Source organism: Agelaius tricolor, unplaced genomic scaffold (assembly GCF_023055355.1).
Source record: "Agelaius tricolor isolate 1412-34295 unplaced genomic scaffold, bAgeTri1.0.p SCAF_190, whole genome shotgun sequence".
NCBI lineage: Eukaryota > Metazoa > Chordata > Aves > Passeriformes > Icteridae > Agelaius > Agelaius tricolor.
This window is the reverse complement of record NW_027269450.1, coordinates 2,646-21,445: the sequence shown is the minus strand read 5'-3', so window position 1 is coordinate 21,445 and position 18,800 is coordinate 2,646. Positions and strand designations below refer to the sequence as shown.

Below are 18,800 nucleotides of genomic sequence, written 5' to 3'. Positions count from 1 at the left end.
GGGGGGGATTTGGGGGTCCCTGGGGGGTTTTTGGGGGTCCGGGGGGGATTTTTTTGGGGGGTCCCAGGGAGGATTTTTGGGGGTTCAAGGGAGTTTTTTGGGGGTCCCGGGTGAGTTTTTGGGGGGCGTTCCGGGATGATTTTTGGGGGATCCCTGAGTTGTTTTTTTGGGGGGGTCCTGGAGGAGTTTTTGGGGTGTCCTGGGGATTTTTTGGGGGGGATCTGGGGGGTCCCTGGGGGTTTTTTGGGGGTCCCGGGGTCACTTTTTGGGGGGGATCCCAGAAGAATTTTTGGGGGGTCCTGGGTGAGTTTTTCAGTGAGGTCCTGGGGGGTTTTTTGGGGGGGGTCCCGGGACGATTTTGGGGGGTTCCGGGGGGAATTTGGGGGTGGATTTGGGGGTCCCTGGGGCACTTTTTGGGGGGGTCCCGGAAGGATTTTTGGGGGGGTCCCAGGGTTTTTTTGGAATTCCCGGGGGGGAATTTTTGGGGGGTCCCGGGGGGATTTTTGGGGTTCTGGGGTTTTTTTGGGGTTCCCGGTCGGGTTTTTTAGGGGGGGGGTCCCTGGGGAGTTTTTTTGGGGTCCCGTGAGAATTTTTGGGGGGTCCTGGAGGGGATTTTTAGGGGATCCCAGAGTTGTTTTTTGGGGGGTCCTGGAGGAGTTTTTGGGGTGTCCCGGGTATTTTTTTGGGGGGATTTTTGGGGGGTCCCTGGGGGTTTTTTGGGGGGTCCCGGATGAGTTTTTGGGGGGATCCCGGGTGAGTTTTTGGGGGATCCCTGAGTTGTTTTTTAGGGGGGGTCCCTGGGGAGTTTTTTGGGGTCCCGTGAGAATTTTTGGGGGGTCCTGGAGGGATTTTTGGGAGATCCCGGGGGGATTTTTGGGGGATCCCGGAGTTGTTTTTTTGGGGGGGTCCTAGAGGAGTTTTTGGGGTGTCCCGGGTATTTTTTGGGGGGATTTTTAGGGGATCCCGGAGTTGTTGTGGGGTTTTTTTTGGGGTGATCCTGGAGGTTTTTATTTTTTTGGGGAGTTCCCAAATCCCCTCCCTCCTTATCTCGCCCCTCCCCCTCCCTTATCTCCCTCCCCCAGCCCAGCCCCGCCCTGGGAGGGGGGGGGGAGGGGAGGGGAGGGGCCCCCCCAAAAACCGCCCGGCCCCCCAAAAAAAACAAACCCCAAAAAAAGCCCCAAAAAGCCCCAAAAAAGCCCCAAAAAGGCCCCGAATCCCCCATGGCGGGGCCGGGGGCGCTGCTGCTCCTGGGGGGGATCCTGGGGGCGATCCCGGGGGGGCTCCCCCAAATCCGGGGGGGCCCGAGGGGGGGCCCGGGGGGCTCCGAGACCCCCCCGGAACTGGAGGAGGAGGAAGGTAAAGGGGAAAGGGGGGGAATGGGGGGAAATGGGGGGATTTGGGGGGATTGGGGGGAAATGGGGGATTTGGGGGGGAATTTGGGGATTTTGGGGGGCATTTGAGGGGGATTGGGGTAGATTTGGGGGGGTTTGGGGGGCATTTTGGGGGAATTTGGGGGGGTTTGGGGTTAGGGTTAGGTTGGGGGGATTTTAGGGGGGATTTGAGGGGGATTTGGGTGAATTTGGGGGATTTTGGGGGGATTTGGGGGGAATTTGAGAGGGATTTTGGGGAGGATTTGGGGGATTTGAGGGGATTTGGGGGGGATTTGGGGAATTTGAGGGGAATTTCGGGGAGATTTGGGGGGGATCTGGGGGGGCTAGGGGGGATTTGGGGGATTTTGGGGGGGATTTGGGGGGATTTTGGGGGAGATTTCGGGGGGATTTTGGGGATAATTGGGGGACTTTTGGGGGGATTTGGGGGATTTTAGGGGGGATTTTGGGGGGGATTTGGGGGGGATTGGGAAATTTTGGGTGGAATTTTGGGGATTGGGGGGGATTTGGGGGAAACTTTGGGGGGGATTTCGGGGGAATTTGGGGGAGATTTTGAGGGGGATTTTAGGGGGGATTTTTGGGGGATTTGGAGCATTTTGGGGGGCATTTTGGGGAGATTTTGGGGAGATTTTTGAGGGATTTTGGGGAGGATTTTGGGGAATTTGGGGAAGATTTGGGGAATTTGGCAGGGATTTTGGGGGAATTTGAGGGTTTGGGGGGAATTTGAGGGGGATTTTGGGGGGGACTTGGGGGATTCTGGGAAATTTTGGGTGGAATTTTGGGGATTGGGGGGATTTGAGGGGGATTTGGGGCATTTTGGGGGAGATCTTGGGGGGGATTTTGGGGGGATTGGGGGAATTTCAGGGGGATTTGGGGTGGAGATTTTGGGGGGGATTTTGGGGGAGATTTTGGGGGGATTTGGGGGGGTTTTGGAGAATTTGGGAAGTTCAGGAGGGGTTTAGGGGAGTTCTGAAGCGGTTTGGGAGTTTTGGGGCGCTCAGGAGGGGTTTGGGAAGGGTTTAGGGGGGAGTTTTGGGGGTTTTGGGGGGAATTTTGGGGGGAATCTTGGAAGTTTCGGGGGTGTTTGGGAGGTTTAAGGAGTTTTGGGGATTTTGGGGGGAATTTTGGGAGATTTTGGGGGTTTTTGGGGTGGTGGAGAGAGGGGATTTTAGGAGGGAATTTTGGGGGGTTCAGGGGAGTTTTTGGGGGGAGTTTTTGGGGGTGGTTTGGGGGGGATTTTGGGAGATTTTTTGGGAGTTTTTGGGGGAGTTTGGGGGGGATGGAATTCCTCGTGTGTCCCCCTGTCCCCAGTGTTCGTGACCCCCTGAGTGACCCCTGACTGACCCCTGGGTGACCTCTGACCCTGTGACCTCAGACTGACCCCTGGGTGACCCCGGGTGATCCCAGACTGATTCCTGGGTGACCCCTGTGACCCCAGAGTGACCCCAGAGGGACCCATGGGTGACCCCCGGATGACCCGGACTGACCCCTGGTGACCCCTGAGAGACCCCAGACCTGACCCCTGGGTGACCCCTGACCCCTGTGACCCCAGACTGACCCCTGGCTGACCCTAGACTGACCCCTGAGAGACCCCTGTGTGACCCCTGTGACCCCCGTGTGACCCCATACTGACCCCTGGTGACCCCAGAGTGACCCCTGTGTGACCCCTGTGAGACACCCGTGTGTGACCCCCCTGTGACCCCTGTGACCCCTGTGTGACCCCAGATTGACCCCTGAGTGACCCCGGGCTGACCCCTGTAACCCCAGACTGACCCCTGGCTGACCCCAGAGTGATCCCCAGGTGACCCCTGGTGACCACTGGGTGACCCCCGTGTGACCCCAGACTGACCCCTGTGTGACCCAGATTGACCCCTGAGAGACCCTGGGTGACCCCGGACTGACCCTGTGACCCCAGAGTGACCCCTGGCTGACCCCAGAATGACTCCAGACTGACCCCTGTGTGACCCCTGTGTGACCCCCGTGTGACCCCGTGTGACCCCATGTGACCCCCATGTGACCCCAGAATGACTCCAGACTGACCCATGTGTGACCCCTGTGTGACCCCTGTGTGACCCCGTGTGACCCCGTGTGACCCCTGTGACCCCCATGTGACCCCAGAATGACTCCAGACTGACCCATGTGTGACCCCTGTGTGACCCCTGTGTGACCCCGTGTGACCCCTGTGACCCCTGTGTGACCCCGTGTGACCCCTGGTGACCCGTGTGACCCCTGTGACCCCTGTGTGACCCCCTGTGACCCCTGTATGACCCCGTGTGACCCCGTGTCCCCGCAGTGTCCATCGTGCAGCGCTCGGACCCGCACCCCCCCCACTGCTTCACGCGGACGCTGCAGGAGCTGAGCTGCTTCTGGGGACAGCCCCGGGCCTGCGGAGCCGTGGAGATACAGGCTGGAATATCGGCTGGAGTGAGTGACCCTGAGTGACCTCTGACCCCTCAGTGACCCCCTCAGTGACCCCTCAGTGACCCTGAGTGACCCCTGACCCTCCCGCCCCTGTCCCTGCTTCTGGGACAGCCCCGGGCCTGCAGAGCCATGGAGATACAGACTGAATATCGGCTGGAGTGAGTGACCTCTGACCCCTCAGTGACCCCTCAGTGACCCCTGACTGACCCCTGACCCCCTGTTCCCGTCCCTGCTTCTGGGACAGCCCCGGGCCTCCAGAGCCGTGGAGATACAGGCTGGAATATCGGCTGGAGTGAGTGACCTCTGACCCCTCAGTGACCCCTCAGTGACCCCTCAGTGACCCCTGACCCCCTGTCCCTGTCCCTGCTTCTGGGACAGCCCCGGCCCTGCAGAGCCATGGAGATACAGACTGGAATATCGGCTGGAGTGAGTGACCCTGAGTGACCTCTGACCCCTCAGTGACACCTCAGTGACCCCTCAGTGACCCCTCAGTGACCCTGGGTGACCCTGAGTGACCCCTGACTAACCCTGAGTGACCACTTGAGTGACCCCCTGAGTGACCCTGACTGACCCCATGCTGACCCCTGACCTTTGCCTTCTCACAGGCCGGACCCATGGCAGCCGTGTCCCCTCAGTGCCACCGCGCTGTCCCCGGTGTGCTGACCCCTGACCTTTGCCCTTTACCCTTTGTCCCCTCACAGGCAGGACCCGTGGCAGCCGTGTCCCCTCAGTGCCTGACCCTGACTGACCCCTCACTGACCCCATGCTGACCTTTGCCCTTTGTCCCCAGGCAGGACCCGTGGCAGCCGTGTCCCCTCAGTGCCACCGCGCTGTCCCCGCTGTCCCCATCGCCGGGGGGGCCCCGTTCCCGTTTCTGGTGCTCGCTGCCCGCGGCCGCCACCGTCACCTTCGTGCCCCTGGAGCTGCGCCTGCTGCGGGACCCCCCCCGGAACCGCACGGGGACCCCCGGAGAGACCCCCAGGGACCACCCAGGGACCCCCGGAGAGACCCCCAGGGACCCCCCCCAAAACCAGCAAGGGACCCCCAGAGAAACCCCTGGGGACCACCCAGGGGACCCCCGGAGAGACCCCCAGGGACCACTGAGAGACCCCCGGGAACCACCCCCGAAACTGCTGAGAGACCCCCAGAGGAACCCCCCAAAACCACCCAGGGACCCCCAGGGACCACCCCCAAAACCACCCAGGGACCCCCAGAGAAACCCCCCAAAACCAGCGAGGAACCCCCCAAGACCATCGGACCACCCAGGGACCCCCCAAAACCTCTGAGACCCCCCCCGAGACCCCCCTGTTCCAGCGAACCATCTTCATCGACCAGCTGGGTACGGGGGATTTTGGGGATTTGGGGGGGGATTTGGGGGAGATTTGGGGGAGATTTGGGGGAGATTTTCAGGGGATTTTGGGAGGTTTGAGGGGGGTTTGGGGGGATTTTGGGGGGATTTTGGGGGCAATTTGGGGGGGGATTTTCAGGGGATTTGGGGGAGATTTGGGGGAGATTTGGGGGAGATTTTCAGGGATTTTGGGAGGTTTGAGGGGGGTTTGGGGGGGATTTTGGGGGGATTTTGGGGGCAATTTGGGGGGGGATTTTCAGGGGATTTTGGGAGGCTTTGGGGGGGATTTTGGGGCAATTTGGGGAGATTTGGGGGGGATTTTCAGGGGATTTGGGGAGGTTGGGGGAGGGATTTGGGGTGAATTTGGTGATTTTTGGGGTGAATTTGGGTGGATTTTTGGGGTGATTTTTGGGGTTTGGGGGCTCCTATCGCTCTGGGATTTTTTTGGGGTGCCCCCCCTGACCCTCTGCCCCCCCCCAGTGCTGCCGGGGCCCCCCCAGAACGTGTCGGTGTCAGTTGGGGGGTGATTTTTGGGGTAAATTTTGGGGTAAATTCAGGATTTTTTGGGTTTTGGGGGCTCCTATCGCTCTGGGATTTTTTGGGGTGCCCCCCCTGACCCTCTGCCCCCCCCCCAGTGCTGCCGGGGCCCCCCCAGAACGTGTCGGTGTCGGCGGGGGGGGCGCGGGGGGAGCTGTGCGTGCGCTGGGCGCCCCCCCCCGGGCCCTACCTGCACTCCAGCCTCGTGTTCGAGCTGGCGCTGAGCCCCCCGGGGGGACCCCCGAAAACGGTGAGCGGGAATGGGGGCAATGGGGGCGATTCGGGGGATTGGGGTCGTTGGGGGAGATTTTGGGGTCATTTGGGGTCCTGGGGTGTGGTTTGGGGTCATTTGGGGGAGATTCGGGGTCATTTGGGGGAGATTCGGGGTCATTTGGGGGAGATTTGGGGTCCCTTGGGTGTGGTTTGGGGTCATTTGGGTGGGGTTTGGGGTCCCTGAGGGGATTTAGGGGGACCCTGAGGGAGGTTTAGGGGTCCCTTGGTGGGGTTTGGGGTCATTTGGGGTCATTTGGGGTCCCTTGAGGGGGGATTTAGGGGGGCCTGTGGGGATTGGGGGGGACTGGGAGGGTCTGGGGGCGATTTGGGGGGTTTGGGGTCCCTGAGGGAGGTTTGGGGTCCCTGGGGTGGGGTTTGGGGTCATTTGTAGGAGATTTGGGGTCCCTTGAGGGGAATTTAGGGGAGCCCTGGGGGAGATTTGGGGGGGTTTAGGGTCATTTGGGGAGATTTGGGGTCCCTTGAGGGGGATTTAGGGAAACCCTGGGGGGTTTGGGGTCATTTGGGGTCCCTGGGGTGTGGTTTGGGGTCATTTGGGGGAGATTTGGGGGAGATTTGGGGTCCCTTGGGGGAGATTTGGGGTCATTTGGGGGAGATTTGGGGTCCCCTGAGGGAGGTTTGGGTCCCTTGGGTGGGGTTTGGGGTCATTTGGGGGAGATTTGGGGTCCCCTGAGGGGGATTTAGGGGGGCCCTGGGGGGGACTGGGGGGGCTCCAGGGGGAGATTTGGGGGGGTTTGGGGAAGATTTGGGATCATGTGGGGTCCCTTGAGGGAGATTTAGGTAGGCCCTGAGGGGGTTTGGGGTCATTTGGGGGAGATTTGGGGTCCCCTGAGGAAGGTTTGGGGTCCCTTGGGTGGGGTTTTGGGGTCATTTGGGGGAGATTTGGGATCATTTGGGGTCCCTGGGGGCGGTTTTGGGATCATTTGGGGTCCCTTGAGGAGGATTTAGGGGAGCCCTTGGGCGATTTGGGGGGCTCTGGGGTCCCTGGGGGGCGATTTGGGTCCCTTGGGTGGGTTTTGGGGTCATTTGGGGGAGATTTGGGGTCCCTTTCTTGGGGTTTTTTGGGGTTTTTGGGGTCGGTTTTTGGAGTCCCTTTCTGGAGATTTTGGGGTCGGTTTTTGGGGTTTTCGGGGTTATTTTTGGTGTTTTTGGGGTCCCTGACCCCCTATCCCTGTCCCCAGGTGGGGGTCCCGGCAGGGCGGCGCGAGCAGGGGGTCGGGGGGCTCAGGGCCAGCACCCCCTACTCCGTCCGGGCCCGCGCCCGCCCCGATGGGCTCAGCTACGGCGGCTTCTGGAGCCCCTGGTCCCCCCCCGCCAGCGCCACCACCCCCCCCGGTGAGGGACAACGGGGGACAGGGAGGGGACGGGGAGGGGACGGGGAGGGGACAATGAGGGGATAGGGAGGGGACAGGGAGGGGACACCGGGGGACAATGAAGGGACAGTGAGGGGACATTGTGGGGACAGTGAGGGGACAATGAGGGACATTGAGGGGACAATGAGGGGACAGGGAGGGGATGGGGAGGGGACAGGGAGGGGACAATGAGGGGACAGGGAGGGGACAATGAGGGGACACTGGGGGACAGTGAGGGGGGAATTGTGAGGGGAGATTGAGGGGACACCGGGGGGACAATGAGGGACAGTGAGGGGACATTGAGGGGACATTGAGGGGACACTGAGGGGACAATGAGGGACAATGGGGAGACACTGAGGAGACAGGGAGGGGACACCCGGGGGACAGTGAGGGGACAGGGAGGGATAATGAGAGGACACTGAGGGGACATTGGGGGGACAGGGAGGGGACAATGAGGGACAATGAGGGGACAATGAGGGGACAGTGAGGGGACAGGGAGGGGACAATGAGGGGACATTGGGGGGACAGGGAGGGGACAATGAGGGACATTGAGGGGACAATGGGGGGACAGTGAGGGGACATTGAGGGGACAATGGGGGGACAGTGAGGGGACATTGAGGGGACAGGGAGGGGACAATGAGGGGATAATGAGGGGACAGGGAGGGGACACCCAGGGGGACACTGAGGGAATTTGGGGGATCTCTGGGGACACTGAGAGGACAGGGAGGACACGCAGGGGACACGCAGGGGACACAGGGACATGGAGGGGACTTGGGGACACACAGGGGCAACGGGAGGGGACTGGGAGGGACTGGGATGGACTGTGATGAACTGGGAGGGACTGGGAGGGACTGGGAGGAACTGGGACAGACTGGGAGGCACTGGGTGGCACTGGGGGCACTGGGGGTGTCCCTGAGCCGATGTCCCCCCCGTGTCCCCCCCGTGTCCCCCCCGTGTCCCCCGGTGTCCCCAGAGCTGGACGCGGTGACCTTGGGGCTCTCCTGCCTGCTGGTGCTGCTGGTGCTGGGACTGGGAGCACTGGGACTGCTGGGACACCGCCGGTACTGGGGGGACTGGGAGGGACTGGGAGGGACTGGGGGGGACTGGGAGGGACTGGGGGGGACTGGGGGGGACTGGGGGGGACTGGGATACTGGGAGGGACTGGGGGGGACTGGGGGGGACTGGGGGGGACTGGGATGGACTGGGAGGGACTGGGATGGACTGGGGATACTGGGAGGGACTGGGGGGGACTGGGGGGGACTGGGGGGGACTGGGATGGACTGGGGGGGACTGGGGGGGACTGGGGGGGACTGGGATGGACTGGGATGGACTGGGGGGGACTGGGGGGGACTGGGGGGGACTGGGATGGACTGGGAGGGACTGGGATGGACTGGGGGGGACTGGGGGGGACTGGGATGGGACTGGGATGGACTGGGATGGACTGGGGGGGACTGGGGGGGACTGGGGGGGACTGGGATGGGACTGGGAGCACTGGGACTGCTGGGACACCACCGGTACTGGGGGGACTGGGAGGGACTGGGGATACTGGGAGGGACTGGGAGGGAACTGGGAGGGACTGGGACACTGCCGGTACTGGGGGGATTTGGGGTCTCTGTAGGATTTTGGGGTCTCTATGGGTTCTGTGGGGTCTCTATGGGGTCCCTATGGGGTCTGGGGGTTCCCTATGGGGTCTGGGGGTGCCCTATGGGGTTTTGGGGTGCCCTCTGGGGTTTTGGGGTCCCCCCAGGACACTCCGGGCCCAGCTGTGGATGGGAGCACGGGGGATTTGGGGTCTCTGGGTGTTTTTGGGGTCTCTATGGGTTCTGTGGGGTCTCTATGGGGTCTGGGGGTGCCCTATCGTGTTTTGGGGTGCCCTATGGGGTTTTGGGGTGCCCCCAGGACGCTCCGGGCCAAGCTGTGGCCGCCGGTGCCGGGCCCCGAGCGCGAGTTCGAGGGGCTCTTCAGCAACTACGGCGGCAACTTCCAGGTGAGCTTTGGGGTTTTGGGGGTTTTTTGGGGTTTTTGGGGTTTTTTGGGGTTTTGGGGTTTTGGGGTCTTTGTGGGAGGGGGTGGGGATTTGGGGGTTTTGGATTTGGTGTTTTGGGGTTTGCAGTTTTTGGGGTTTGGGGGGTTGAGGTTTTGGGGGTACTTGGGGGTTTTTAGGATTTTTTGGGGGATTTTGGGTTTGGGGTTTTTGGGGTTTTTTTTGGGGGGGTTGGGTTTTTGGTGTTTGGGGTTTGGGGTTTTTAGAGTTTTGGGATTTTAGGGTTTTGGGGTTTTTTGGGGGGGTTTGTGGTATTTTGGTGGGGTTTTGGGGGTTTTTGGGGTTTGGGAATTTGGGGTTGGGGGGTTCTTGGGGGTTGAGGGGTTTTGGGGTTTGGGGTTTTTGGGGTTTGGGATTTTGGGGATTGGGGTTTTTAGGGACTGGGGTTTTGGGGTTTGGGGTTTTTGGGTATTTTGGGGGTTGCGGTTTTTGGGGTTTGGGGGGTTGAGGTTTTGGGGTACTTGGGGGTTTTTAGGATTTTTTGGGGGATTTTGGGTTTGGGGTTTTTTGGGGTTTTTTTTGGGGGGGGTTGGGGTTTTGGGTTTTTGGTGTTTGAGGTTTGGGGTTTTGGGGGTTTTTAGAGTTTTGGTATTTTAGGGTTTTGGGGTCTTTTGGTTTTTTGGGGGGTTTGTGGGGTTTTTGTGGGGTTTTGGGGGGTTGAGGTTTTTTTAGGTTTGGGATTTTGGGGATTGGGGTTTTAGGGACTGGGGTTTTGGGGTTTGGGGTTGTTGGGGTTTGGGGTTTTTGGGATTTGGGGTTTTGGGGGGGATTTGGGGTTTTTGGGGAAATTTTTAGGTGTATTTGGGGGATGTTTAAGGGGATATTTTTGGGATATTTTAGGGGATCTTTTGTGGATATTTTGGGGATATTTTACAGGATATTTGGGGTATATTTAGGGGATATTTTTAGGATATTTTAGGGGATATTTTGGGGAATATTTTAGGGATATTTTTGGGATATTTTAGGGGGAATTTAGGGGATATTTTGGGGACATTTAGGGGATATTTTACAGGATATTTGGGGTATATTTAGGGGATATTTTTAGGATATTTTAGGGGATATTTTGGGGAATATTTTAGGGATATTTTCAGTATATTTCAGGGATATTTTAGGTATATTTTGGGGATATTTTGGGGGATATTTTGGGGGTATTTTACAGGATATATTAGGGATATTTGGGGTATATTTAGGGGACATTTGGGGGATATTTTGGGGATATTTTACAGGATATTTGGGGTATATTTAGGGGATATTTTAGGGGATATTTTTGGGATATTTAGGGGACATTTAGGGAATATTTTGAGGAATATTTCAGGGATATTTTCAGGATATTTCGGGGATATTTTGGGTATATATAGGGGATATTTTAGAGGATATTTAGGGGATATTTTGGGTGTATTTTGGGTGTATTTTGGGGACATTTTGGGTGATTTTAGGGTCCATTTTGGGGGTCTCTAACCCATTTTCCCCCTCCCCAGCTGTGGCTGTGCCAGGGCCCGGGCTCTCCCTGGGATTTTGGGGGATATTTATGGATATTTTGGGGACATTTTGGGGATATTTAACAGGATATTTGGGGGATATTTAGGGGATATTTTCAGTATATTTAGGGAATATTTTCAGTATATTTTGGGACATTTTGGGTGATTTTGGGGTCCGTTTCGGGGGTCTCTAACCCATTTTCCCCCTCCCCAGCTGTGGCTGTGCCAGGGCCCGGGCTCTCCCTGGGATTTTGGGGATATTTTGGGGATATTTTTGTGGCTATTTTAGGGATATTTTCAGTATATTTTGGGTGATTTTGGGGTCCATTTCGGGGGTCTCTAACCCATTTTCCCCCTCCCCAGCTGTGGCTGTGCCAGGGCCCGGGCTCTCCCTGCGCCCCCCCCGCCCCCCCCTCCCCTCCCCCTCCGGAGCTCGAGGACGCGGTGGAGGAGGTGGGGGTGGGGGGGGGAGGGGCTGCGGCGGCCCCGCCCCCTTCTCCGGAGCCGCCCCTCCCCCTCCCCGAGAGCCCTCCCCAAGGCCCCGCCCCCCCCGGAGGCCCCTCCCCCTCGCCCAGTTTCGAGTACACCCTGTTCGACCCCGGCTCCGCCCTGCTCTGCCCCTCCCCCCGCCAGCCCGGACACGCCCCCTACGCCAACCTGGCCCCGCCCACCAAAGGGGCGGAGACGAAGTGGGCGGGGCACGCCCCGCATTACGTCATCTGCTCCTGAGGAGGGCGGGTGACGTCACGGCGACGGGAAACGGTGACGTCATCACGGAGGGGACGTGAGGCGGCGGTGACGCCACGGCGTGTGGGATGACGTCACGCGGAAAGGATGAGTGACGTCATCGAGCAAGGGAATCGGGGGGTGACGTCACAGGCGGGCACGGTGACGTCATCGCGGAGGGGGAGGCGGCTCGGTGACGTCACACGGAAGGGACAGATGACATCACGACGGAGGGGGTGCAAACACGGTGACGTCACGCAGGAGAACGGTGACGTCATCGCGGAGGGGACGCGCTGCAGTGACGTCACATCCAGGAACGGTGACGTCATCAAGGAGGTGGACGCGTTGCTGTGACGTCACACGGAAGGGACGGATGACGTCGCGATGGAGGGGTTTTGTTCGAAGTATGACGTCACACAGAGCCAGTGACCTCACAGTGACATCACACATGGGAACTATGACGTCATCACGGAGCGGACACGTCACGGTGACATCACGGGAAAAGGGACGCGTCGTGGTGACGTCACACTGAGGGGGCAGATGACGTCATGGCGTTGCGGTGACATCACATGGACAGGACAGATGACATCACCACAAAGGGGACGCGTGACACGGTGACGTCATCACAGAGGGACCACGTGACACTGTGACGTCACACGGGGGCGCAGCGATGTCATCACGGGGGGACACGTGACACGATGATGTCACACAGCACGATGACATCATCACACGGGGACGCGTTGACACGATGACGTCACGCGCGGGGCGGTGACGTCACGGCAGAGGGGACGCGGAATTGGGGCTGGTTTGGGGCTTTTTAATGATTTTGTACAATAAAGGTGACCCTGGGACCCAGCACGGCCAAACTGGGGGGGACTGGGAGGGGTTTGGGTTAAACTGGGAGGGACTGGGAGGGACTGGGAGGGAACTGGGGGGGACTGGGAGGGACTGGGGGGACACTGGGAGGGACTGGGGACACACTGGGGGGTAACTGGGAGCACTGGGAGCACTGGGACAGGAACTGGGGACACTCTGGGGACATTTTGGGGACGCTTTGGGGACATTGGGAGGACACTGGGGACACTGGAGAGTAACTGGGAGCACTGGGACAGGACCCTGGGGACATTTTGGGGACACTGGGGGGGCACTGGGGACACTGTGGGGACATTGGGGACACTGGGAGCACTGGGGAAACTGGGACAGGACCTGGGGACACTCTGGGGACATTTTGGGGACATTTTGGGGGCACTGCAGGGGCACTGGGGACACTGTGGGGACATTGGAGATAACTGGGAGCACTGGCGACACTGGGACAGGAGCCTGGGGACACTCTGGGGACATTTTGGGGACATTGGGAGGACACTGGGGACACTCTGGGGACATTTGCCATAACTGGGAGCACTGGGACAGGAGCTGGGGACATTTTGGGGACACTGGGGGGTAACTGGGAGCACTGGGAGCACTGGGGACACTGGGACAGGAGCCTGGGAACACTCTGGGGACACTTTGGGGACACTGGGAGCACTGGGACAGGAGCCTGGGGACATTTTGGGGACACTTTGGGGACATTGGGAGGACACTGGGGACACTGGGGGGTAACTGGGAGCACTGGGAGAACTGGGACCAGAGCCTGGGGACACTGGGAGCACTGGGACAGGACCTGGGGACATTTTGGGGACACTTTGGGGACATTGGGAGGACACTGGAGACACTGGGGGGTAACTGGGAGCACTGGGAGCACTGGAACAGGACCTGGGGACATTTTGGGGACACTTTGGGGACATTGGGAGGACACTGGAGACACTGGGGGGTAACTGGGAGCACTGGGAGCACTGGGACAGGACCTGGGGACATTTTGGGGACAGTTTGGGGACATTGGGAGGACACTGGGGGGTAACTGGGAGCACTGGGAGCACTGGGACCAGAGCCCGGGGACGCTCTGGGGACATTTTGGGGACACTGGGAGCACTCTGGGAGCACTGGGACAGGAGCCTGGGGACACTTTGGGGACACTGGGAGCACTGGGACAGGAGCTGGGGACATTTTGGGGACATTGGGGCCCTGCAGGGGTGGCCCCAGGCTGGGGCTGGGCTGGGCTGGGTGGGGGAGGGGCTGATAAGGCTTATCAGGAACCCCCAGCTGGGCCTGGGTGGGGACACCTGGCACCGAGTGACCTCTGTGTCACCAGAGTGTCCCCAGAGTGTCCCCAGAGTGTCACCAGAGTGTCACCAGGGACAGGGACAGGGACAGGGACAGGGACAGGGACAGGGACAGGGGACACCTGGCACCGAGTGACCTCTGTGTCACCAGAGTGTCACCAGAGTGTCACCAGAGTGTCACCAGGGACAGGGACAGGGACAGGGACAGGACAAGGGGACACCTGGCACCGTGTGACCACTGTGTCACCCCTGTGTCACCCCTGTGTCACCTCCATGTCACCCGTGTGTCCCCAGGGCCCAGCAGGGGACAGGGACAGGGACAGGGACAGGGGACAGGGACAGGGAGGGGACACTGAGGCTGTGCCACCCGTCAGGTCCTTGTCACCAGTGCCAGGGAGGTGACGTCAGGGTGTCACCAGTGACAGGGACTCGGTGTCCCCTCCCTGTCCCCTCCCTGCCACTGGTGACAGGGAGGGGACACTGAGGCCATGCCACCCGTCAGGTCCTTGTCACCGGTGACAGGGAGGGGACATCGGGGCCCTGTCACTGGTGGGGGGGTGACACTGAGTATTTGTCACTGGGGGGGGTGACATCGGGTCTGTGTCACCCATGGGGTCCATGTCACCAAAGGGAGGAGACATCGAGTCTTTGTCACCCATGGGGTCCATGTCACCAAAGGGAGGAGACATCGAGTCTTTGTCACCAATGGAGGAGGTGACATCGGGTCCGTGTCACCCATGGGGTCCATGTCACCAATGGGGGCTGACATTGAGTCTTTGTCACTGAGGGGGTGACATCGGGTCTGTGTCACCCATGGAGTCTTTGTCACCAATGGAGGTGTGACATCGGGTCCATGTCACCTCCAGGGTCCATGTCACCAAAGGGAGGTGACATCGAGTCTTTGTCACCGATGGAGGAGGTGACATCGGGTCCTTCTCACTGAGGGGGTGACATTGGGTCCGTGTCATTCCTGGGGTCCGTGTCACCAATGGAGGGGTGAAATCGAGTCTTTGTCACCGGTGGAGGAGGTGACATTGGGTCCGTGTCACTGATGGAGGAGGTGACATCAGGTCTTTGTCACTGAGGGGGTGACATCGGGTCTGTGTCACCCATGGGGTCCTTGTCACCAATGGAGGGGTGACATCGGGTCCGTGTCACTCCCAGGGTCCATGTCACCAATGGGTGGTGACATCGAGTCTTTGTCACTGATGGAGGGGGTGACATCGAGTTTTTATCACCGATGGAGGGGGTGACATTGGGTCCGTGTCACTCCTGGGGTCCATGTCACCAATGGAGGGGTGACATCGGGTCTGTGTCACTGAGGAGGTGACATCGGGTCCGTATCCTCCCGGGGGTGGCCGTGTCACATCCACTCCTCCTCGCCGCCGCTGTCCCCATCGCTGTCCCCATCGCTGTCCCCATCGCTGTCCCCTTCACTGTCCCCTTCACTGTCCCCATCGCTGTCCCCTTCACTGTCCCCATCGCTGTCCCTCTGTCCGTCCCCGTCGCTGTCCCCGAGGCGCAGCCGCCACCTGCGGGTGGCGCTCCCGGGGCAGCGCAGCGTCACCCGCACGTGCCCGGGCCGTCCGTCCGCGGTGTCCCCGCGCGCTGTGGCCGGGCTGAGGCGGCACCGAGCGGGGAAGAAGCGGAGCAGCGTCCCCAGGACGTGGGGGCCGGGCGGGGGCAGGCGCAGCGCTGCCACCACCTGCGTGGGGACAGCGCGGGGACGGCGCGGGGGGACCCGCGCCAGCTCCAGCAGCAGCGCGGCCAGGCGGGAGGGGACGCGAGGGGACGCGGAGGGGACGCTTGGGGACAGGGCCAGGTAGCGCTCCAGGCCGTCCAGCAGCAGCAGCGACGGAGGAGGGGACGGCGGGGACGGCGACAGCGACGACAGCAGCTCGCGACACAGCGACAGCCGCGAGCGGGGGTAGCGCAGCTGCAGGCGCTGGACGCCAGGGGGACAGGGGGACAGGGGACAGAGGGACAGAGGGACAGAGGGACATGGGAGAGGGGGACAGGGGGACAGAGGGACAGGGGGAGAGAGGGACAGGGGAGAGGGGACAGGGAGGGACAGAGGGACAAGGGAGAGGGGGACAGAGGGGACAGGGGAAAGAGGGACAGACAGAGAGAGGGACAGAGGGACAGGGGAGATGGGGACAGGGGAGAGGGGGACAGAGGGACAGAGGGACAGGGGGACAGGGGAGAGGGGGACAGGGGGACGGGAGAGGGGACAGGGTATAGGGGGACAGAGGGACAGAGGGACAGGGGAAAGAGGGACAGACAGAGAGAGGGACATGGGGACAGGGGGACAGCGAGACAGGGGGACAGTAGGACAAGAGTACAGGGGGACAGGGACAGAGGGACAGGGGAAAGGGGACAGAGGGACAGACGGACAGAGGAACATGGGGACAGAGTGACAGGAGGACAGAGGGATAGAGGGACATGGGGACGGAGTGACATGGGGACAGAGTGACAGGGAGACAGAGGACAGGGGACAGACGGACAGAGGGACAGACGGACAGGGGGACAGAGGGAACAAGAGTCAGAGCGGACCGACCCCCAAAGCCCTTCACAGCCCCACCATGAACGGCGGGCTCCAAACCCCGCCCACATGCACAGCCCCGCCCACAAGATCGCACATCCACGCCCCCGTACAGACCACGCCCTCTGCTCATGACCACACCTATATTTGATTATATTAACACAAAGCCACGCCCATATTACCGCTGTCACGCCTCCATAACAAGCCACGCCCCCTCTTCTAGCCCCGCCTCCACATCATGCCCTCTCAACAAGCCACGCCCCCTTATCAAATCCCGCCTCCCCACTCGCGGTCCCTCAGCAAGCCACGCCCCCACCGGCAAGCCACGCCTCCCTCTTAGCAAACCCCGCCTCCTTCTCGCGAGCAAGCCCCGCCTCTCCTGGCAAGCTCCACCCCCTCAGCAAACCCCGCCTCCCCCTCGCGGCCCCTCAGCAAGCCCCGCCCTTCCCGGGAATCCCGCCTTCCCCTCAGCAAGCCCCGCCTCTCCCGGCCATCCCTACCTCCCCCTCAGCGAGCCCCGCCGGTTCCCGGTTCCCGGTCCCCGCTCACCTGCAGCGCCCTCGGGTCGGTGCCGGGCCCGCCGGGCCCTCCCGGGAGCCGCGGGACGGCGCTGGGCGCCAGGAACAGCGCTCGGGGCCCGTCGGCGCCGCCCGCCAGCGCCGCCCGCAGCAGCAGCGAGGTGCGGCCCGAGCCCGCCGGGCCCAGCACCAGCACCGGCAGCGGCGGCAGCGCCGCCTCCGAGCCTCGCCCCGGCGCCGCCGGGCCCAGCGCCCGCTCCAGCGCTGCCGCCATGCCCAGCGCGGCCGCCGCCGCGCAGCCAATCAGCCGCGCGCTCCGGCAGCGCTCAGCCAATCACGGCGCGGCCTACGGCGGCTCGGCCAATCAGGTCAGCGCTACCCTCAGAAGTGGTCCCGCCCACAGCGGTGGGCGCGAGTGTCTCGGCCAATCGGAGCAGAGCTCCCCTCAGCGCCATTCCCGCCGCGGCGGCTCAGCCAATCAGAGCGCGGCTTGGACTCAGCGCCGTTCCCGCCCACAGCCGGCGGGGGGCGTGGCCACGCGCTTAATGAGATGCGTGGTTCCGCCCTTTTTTGGTTAAAAAGGGGCGGGGCTATCGCGGGGACACGCCCATCCTCCGTTGTCATACGGGGGGACACGGGGACCCCAAGTGTCACACAAAGGTCACAGGAGGGTCCCCAAAGGTTACAGGAGGGTCCCAGAAAGGTCCCCAGAGGTCCCCAACAGTCCCCAAAGGTCACAGGAGGGTCACACAAAGGTCAGAGGAGGGTCACACGTGTCACCAAAGGTCCCCAAGGGTCACACAAGGGTCCCCAAAGGCCACCTGAGCATCCCCAAGTCACACAAAGGTCCCCAAAGGCCACACGAGAGTCACACGAGTGTCCCCAAGGGTCATCCCACTGTCCCCAAAGGCCACCTGAGGCTCTCCTGAGTGTCCCCAAGGGCCACCCCAGTGTCCCCAAGGTCACCCGAGGGCCCCCAAAGCCCACCTGAGTGTCCCCAAAGGCCACATGAGGGTCACATCAGTGTCCCCAAGGGTCACCCCAGTGTCCCCAAAGGCCACACGAAGCTCTCCTAAGCGCCCCCAAAGGCCACCTGAGCGTCCCCAAGTCACACAAAGGTCCCCAAAGGTCACACGAGGGTCACACAAGTGTCCCCAGCCACCCCAGTGTCCCCAAGGGTCACCGAGGGTCCCCAAGGGCCACCTGAGGCTCTCCTGACCCTTCCTGGGGCTCCCGAGTGTCCCCAGGGTACCTGGGGGGGGGGTGTCCCTTATGGGGGTCCCTGAAAGTCCCCCCCGATTTTTGGGGCCCCACCGCCAATTTTTGGGGTCCATTTTTGGGCTCCTTGCTCTCATTTTTGGGGTCTCTTTTTTTGGTGTCCCCGCCCCGTTTTTGGGATCGGTTTTTGGGGTGTCCCCCCCGCATTTTTGGGGTCCTTTTTTGGGGTCTCAGGGGGTTCCTGGTTGGGGAGGCTAAGGGGGGGGGGGGTGTAGGTGTCTCTGGGTGCCCCCGAGTGTCCCCAGGGGGGTCCCTGGTTGGGGAGGGGGTCCCGGGATGGGGGGGGGGTCCATTTTGGGGGTGGGGGGGTCCCTTGGGGAGGGGTCTCAGGGGGTCCCCAAGGTTCCCGGGTGTCCTCGAGTGTCCCCAGGGGGGTCCCTGGGGGGGTCCTTGGGTATGGGGGGGGTCCCGGGGGGGGTCTCTGGGTGTCCCTTGGGGGGGTCCCTGGGTGTGTGGGGGGTTCTGGGGGGGGGTCTCTGGGTATGGGGGGGTCCTGGGGGTTCTGTGGGTGAGGGGGGGTCTCTGGGTATGGGGGAGTCCCGGGGGGGGTCCCTGGGTGTCCCTTGGGGGGTCCCCGTGGTTCCCGGGTGTCCCCCGGGGGATCCTCGGGCCGTTCCCGAGTGTCCCCGAGTGTCCCCAGGGGATTCCCGGGGGGTCCCGGGATGGGGAATCCCTGCTTTGGGGGGGGTGTCCCTGTTTTATTGGGGTGTGTCCCTGG

General features: G+C 61.7%; 2 protein-coding genes across 26 annotated transcripts; one reads left to right on the top strand and one right to left on the bottom strand.

Moving 5' to 3' along the window:
* Positions 1-982: 982 nt before the first annotated feature.
* Positions 983-12,440, top strand: EPOR (erythropoietin receptor). 6 transcript variants are annotated; one of them, XR_011678254.1, is made up of 10 exons: positions 1,003-1,356; positions 3,682-3,812; positions 4,054-4,101; positions 4,188-4,235; positions 4,600-5,148; positions 7,167-7,320; positions 8,311-8,398; positions 9,237-9,324; positions 11,223-12,102; positions 12,168-12,440. XR_011678254.1 is itself a non-coding variant. In XM_071421139.1 (9 exons), the coding sequence occupies exons 1-9, from the start codon at positions 1,221-1,223 to the stop codon at positions 10,941-10,943; spliced, it is 1,326 nt and encodes a 441-aa protein (XP_071277240.1). In that variant the 5' UTR covers positions 983-1,220; the 3' UTR covers positions 10,944-11,082. The 6 variants fall into 6 exon arrangements, 5 of the variants coding, with proteins under 5 accessions (XP_071277240.1, XP_071277238.1, XP_071277237.1 ...); XM_071421139.1 differs by lacking the exons at positions 11,223-12,102; positions 12,168-12,440 and adding an exon at positions 10,860-11,082 and having other exon boundaries at positions 983-1,356; XM_071421135.1 differs by having other exon boundaries at positions 1,026-1,356; positions 11,223-12,440.
* On the bottom strand, positions 8,983-18,288 carry SWSAP1 (SWIM-type zinc finger 7 associated protein 1). Of its 20 annotated transcripts, none has more exons than XR_011678267.1 (3): positions 13,246-16,233; positions 12,967-12,998; positions 8,983-12,721 (listed from the first exon to the last, which is right to left on the bottom strand). XR_011678267.1 is itself a non-coding variant. In XM_071421142.1 (3 exons), the coding sequence occupies exons 2-3, from the start codon at positions 17,076-17,078 to the stop codon at positions 15,108-15,110; spliced, it is 825 nt and encodes a 274-aa protein (XP_071277243.1). In that variant the 5' UTR covers positions 17,079-17,729; positions 17,771-18,288; the 3' UTR covers positions 8,983-15,107. The 20 variants fall into 20 exon arrangements, 4 of the variants coding, with proteins under 4 accessions (XP_071277243.1, XP_071277246.1, XP_071277245.1 ...); XR_011678266.1 differs by having other exon boundaries at positions 8,983-12,761; positions 12,914-12,977; positions 13,296-16,233; XR_011678268.1 differs by having other exon boundaries at positions 8,983-12,761; positions 12,914-12,977; positions 13,388-16,233.
* Positions 18,289-18,800: the final 512 nt, after the last annotated feature.

Excerpts from the sequence above, each read along its gene's own strand:
- SWSAP1 (XM_071421141.1), bottom strand. The coding sequence starts at position 16,148 with ATGTTCCTCTGTCCGTCTGTCCCTCTGTCCCCTTTCCCCTGTCCCTCT.
- EPOR (XM_071421135.1), top strand. The coding sequence starts at position 1,221 with ATGGCGGGGCCGGGGGCGCTGCTGCTCCTGGGGGGGATCCTGGGGGCG. Across the intron at positions 4,236-4,599 it reads AGACTGGAATATCGGCTGGA|GCAGGACCCGTGGCAGCCGT; the intron begins GTGAGTGACCCT and ends CTTTGTCCCCAG. Across the intron at positions 9,325-11,222 it reads ACTACGGCGGCAACTTCCAG|CTGTGGCTGTGCCAGGGCCC; the intron begins GTGAGCTTTGGG and ends CCCCCTCCCCAG.